Here is a 2,015-nt window from a genome sequence, read left to right on the forward strand (position 1 = left end):
AAGTCGATCGAAGCATAAATGTTCGTTGTGTATTACTGAAAAATTCTACAATTATCCCTAGGCACAAAACATCAACTCTGGAACTCGAATATTGCAACATGGTTTTCTCAGAGACTAGTACACCACCAAACACAGAGATAATCAGCAAGCAAAAAAAATTGATGCTTCCCTACACTAAATAGGACAAATAAGAGACCGAAGATTCTAAAAGCACAATCTTTTTCCCTGCCCTAAATAGCTCAATTATGCACAATAGAATACAAAACAAAGAAAACTGATCGAAACCAACACAAGATAATCTATGGAATGAAACAAATTTCTTCATTAAAACTAACAAGGTTACACTAAAACTTTCAAGAACAAAGTTTCATAAAACAAAATGAAAATTCTAACCCATACCAAAAGGGCATAAGTAAGAAACATTACTGTACAAGAACAAGACGACCTACACCACTCTCCCTAACCTGCTCATTTCCATCTCCCCAACCTTCATTATCCTTCGGAACTGTCACAATAAGTTCCCCATCCACATAAACAGCACTAGCAAGTTCCGGTTTAGTAGATTGCGGTAGCCTAAACCTCCATAAATCAAATTCAAGCTCATCTAAATCCAACTCCACTACATTCCCACCTCTCAAAACAACTTTACTAACACCAGGATATATCTCAATTGTGTGTGTGCAAATATCGGTACCGACATCATCAGTAGTGATAATAAACCTAAAACAATCTTGTTTTTCTTCAATTTCGACGTCGGTTTCGGAATGAAATGGAAGTTCCAGGACTTTATTGAATATATGAGGTAGTCTACGTAGCTTTTTCTGTCTGTTTATGATTGAATTTGCTTCTGATAATGGGGAATTCATGTTGTAGTGGAAACTAATGTTTCTCTTCTTTGGAATTGGGTGTACCTTCATTGTTTCAGTAAACAAACAGTCAAATGAGAGCCAAGAAAGTAGAATTAGAGATGCCCAAGTGATGTGGGGTGAACAAATCATTAAAATTTCATTGAAATGTCGGGATTTTTATCAAAGATTGCTTCTTTTTGATGAATGATAACCTAATTTTGGGGAAGATTATTTAATTTGGAGGAATTGACAAGTTTTTTTTTTGTGATGAAACCCTAACCCTAAAAGAGGGGAAGAAGATTGATTGAGAATTTGAGATGAATCCTCTCTTTCTTTTGTGTGTGTCGGAAGTAATAGTGAAGGGAGGGTAATTTGGGGATTACGGAAACTTGTTGTTTTATTGGGTTTTTGAAGTGGGAGGTGACAGAAATTTGTTCATGTTATAAAGAAGTTTATCCTCGATAATTTGAGATATTTACGAACATTGACAAAGATGTTAATCTGATTAAAGTTGGACATAATTGGCGACATAATGTTAGTTTAATTAGGTTTGCTTTTTCAGCAGTGGATCATAGGCATTTTTACTAGCCATGTACAAATATTTTGTGCCAAGCCGAATGGGACTTGATGTGAGGTGGATATGGTGCCGAAGAATTTGTTCTAGCAGAACCAGTGAAAAAGTTGGAGCGTTGGACTGCACATGGTATAAAAAATATCTCCGAGTATTTATTGATATTCAATTTTTTTGGTATGTATTATAGATATATTGTCTTATTTGGAGATATTTTACATTGTTCTGTATGCATATATTTCTTAATATATCATAATATATTATTTATATTTATTTGAAATATAATAGTAATCAAGTGAGCGGACCGAACGTTATGAGAGCGAGAGGTATATGGCCTAAAAAGTATTTTGGTTGGTTTCTGTTTCTGTCCTCAATCTCTCTCCTCCTTTCCGTACTTCTTTCTTAACCAAATCCAACTCTCTCTCCCCACCACAAACGCATCTCTCCCTCTCTCTCTTCTCCACCTACGCTCACGCCCCTACTGTTTGCAGTTATCTAGTATTAAATAAAATTGTTACATATACAAAATATCGTCAATTCTTATCTAATAAAACAGAAAGGAGTGGAAGGACAGATTCCACGTCATAAGGTGAGAC

General features: G+C 35.2%; 1 protein-coding gene across 1 annotated transcript; it reads right to left on the minus strand.

Annotated features, from left to right (window-relative positions):
- Positions 1–300: 300 nt before the first annotated feature.
- LOC147518195 (uncharacterized) lies at positions 301–1,275 on the minus strand. The gene has a single exon (XM_086590106.1). The coding sequence runs from the start codon at positions 996–998 to the stop codon at positions 423–425; it is 576 nt and encodes a 191-aa protein (XP_086446232.1). The 5' UTR covers positions 999–1,275; the 3' UTR covers positions 301–422.
- Between the last annotated feature and the right edge of the window lie 740 nt (positions 1,276–2,015).

This window comes from Coptis chinensis, chromosome 2 (genome assembly GCF_015680905.1).
Source record: "Coptis chinensis isolate HL-2020 chromosome 2, ASM1568090v1, whole genome shotgun sequence".
Classification (NCBI taxonomy): domain Eukaryota; kingdom Viridiplantae; phylum Streptophyta; class Magnoliopsida; order Ranunculales; family Ranunculaceae; genus Coptis; species Coptis chinensis.

Excerpts from the sequence above, each read along its gene's own strand:
- LOC147518195 (XM_086590106.1), bottom strand. The coding sequence starts at position 998 with ATGATTTGTTCACCCCACATCACTTGGGCATCTCTAATTCTACTTTCT.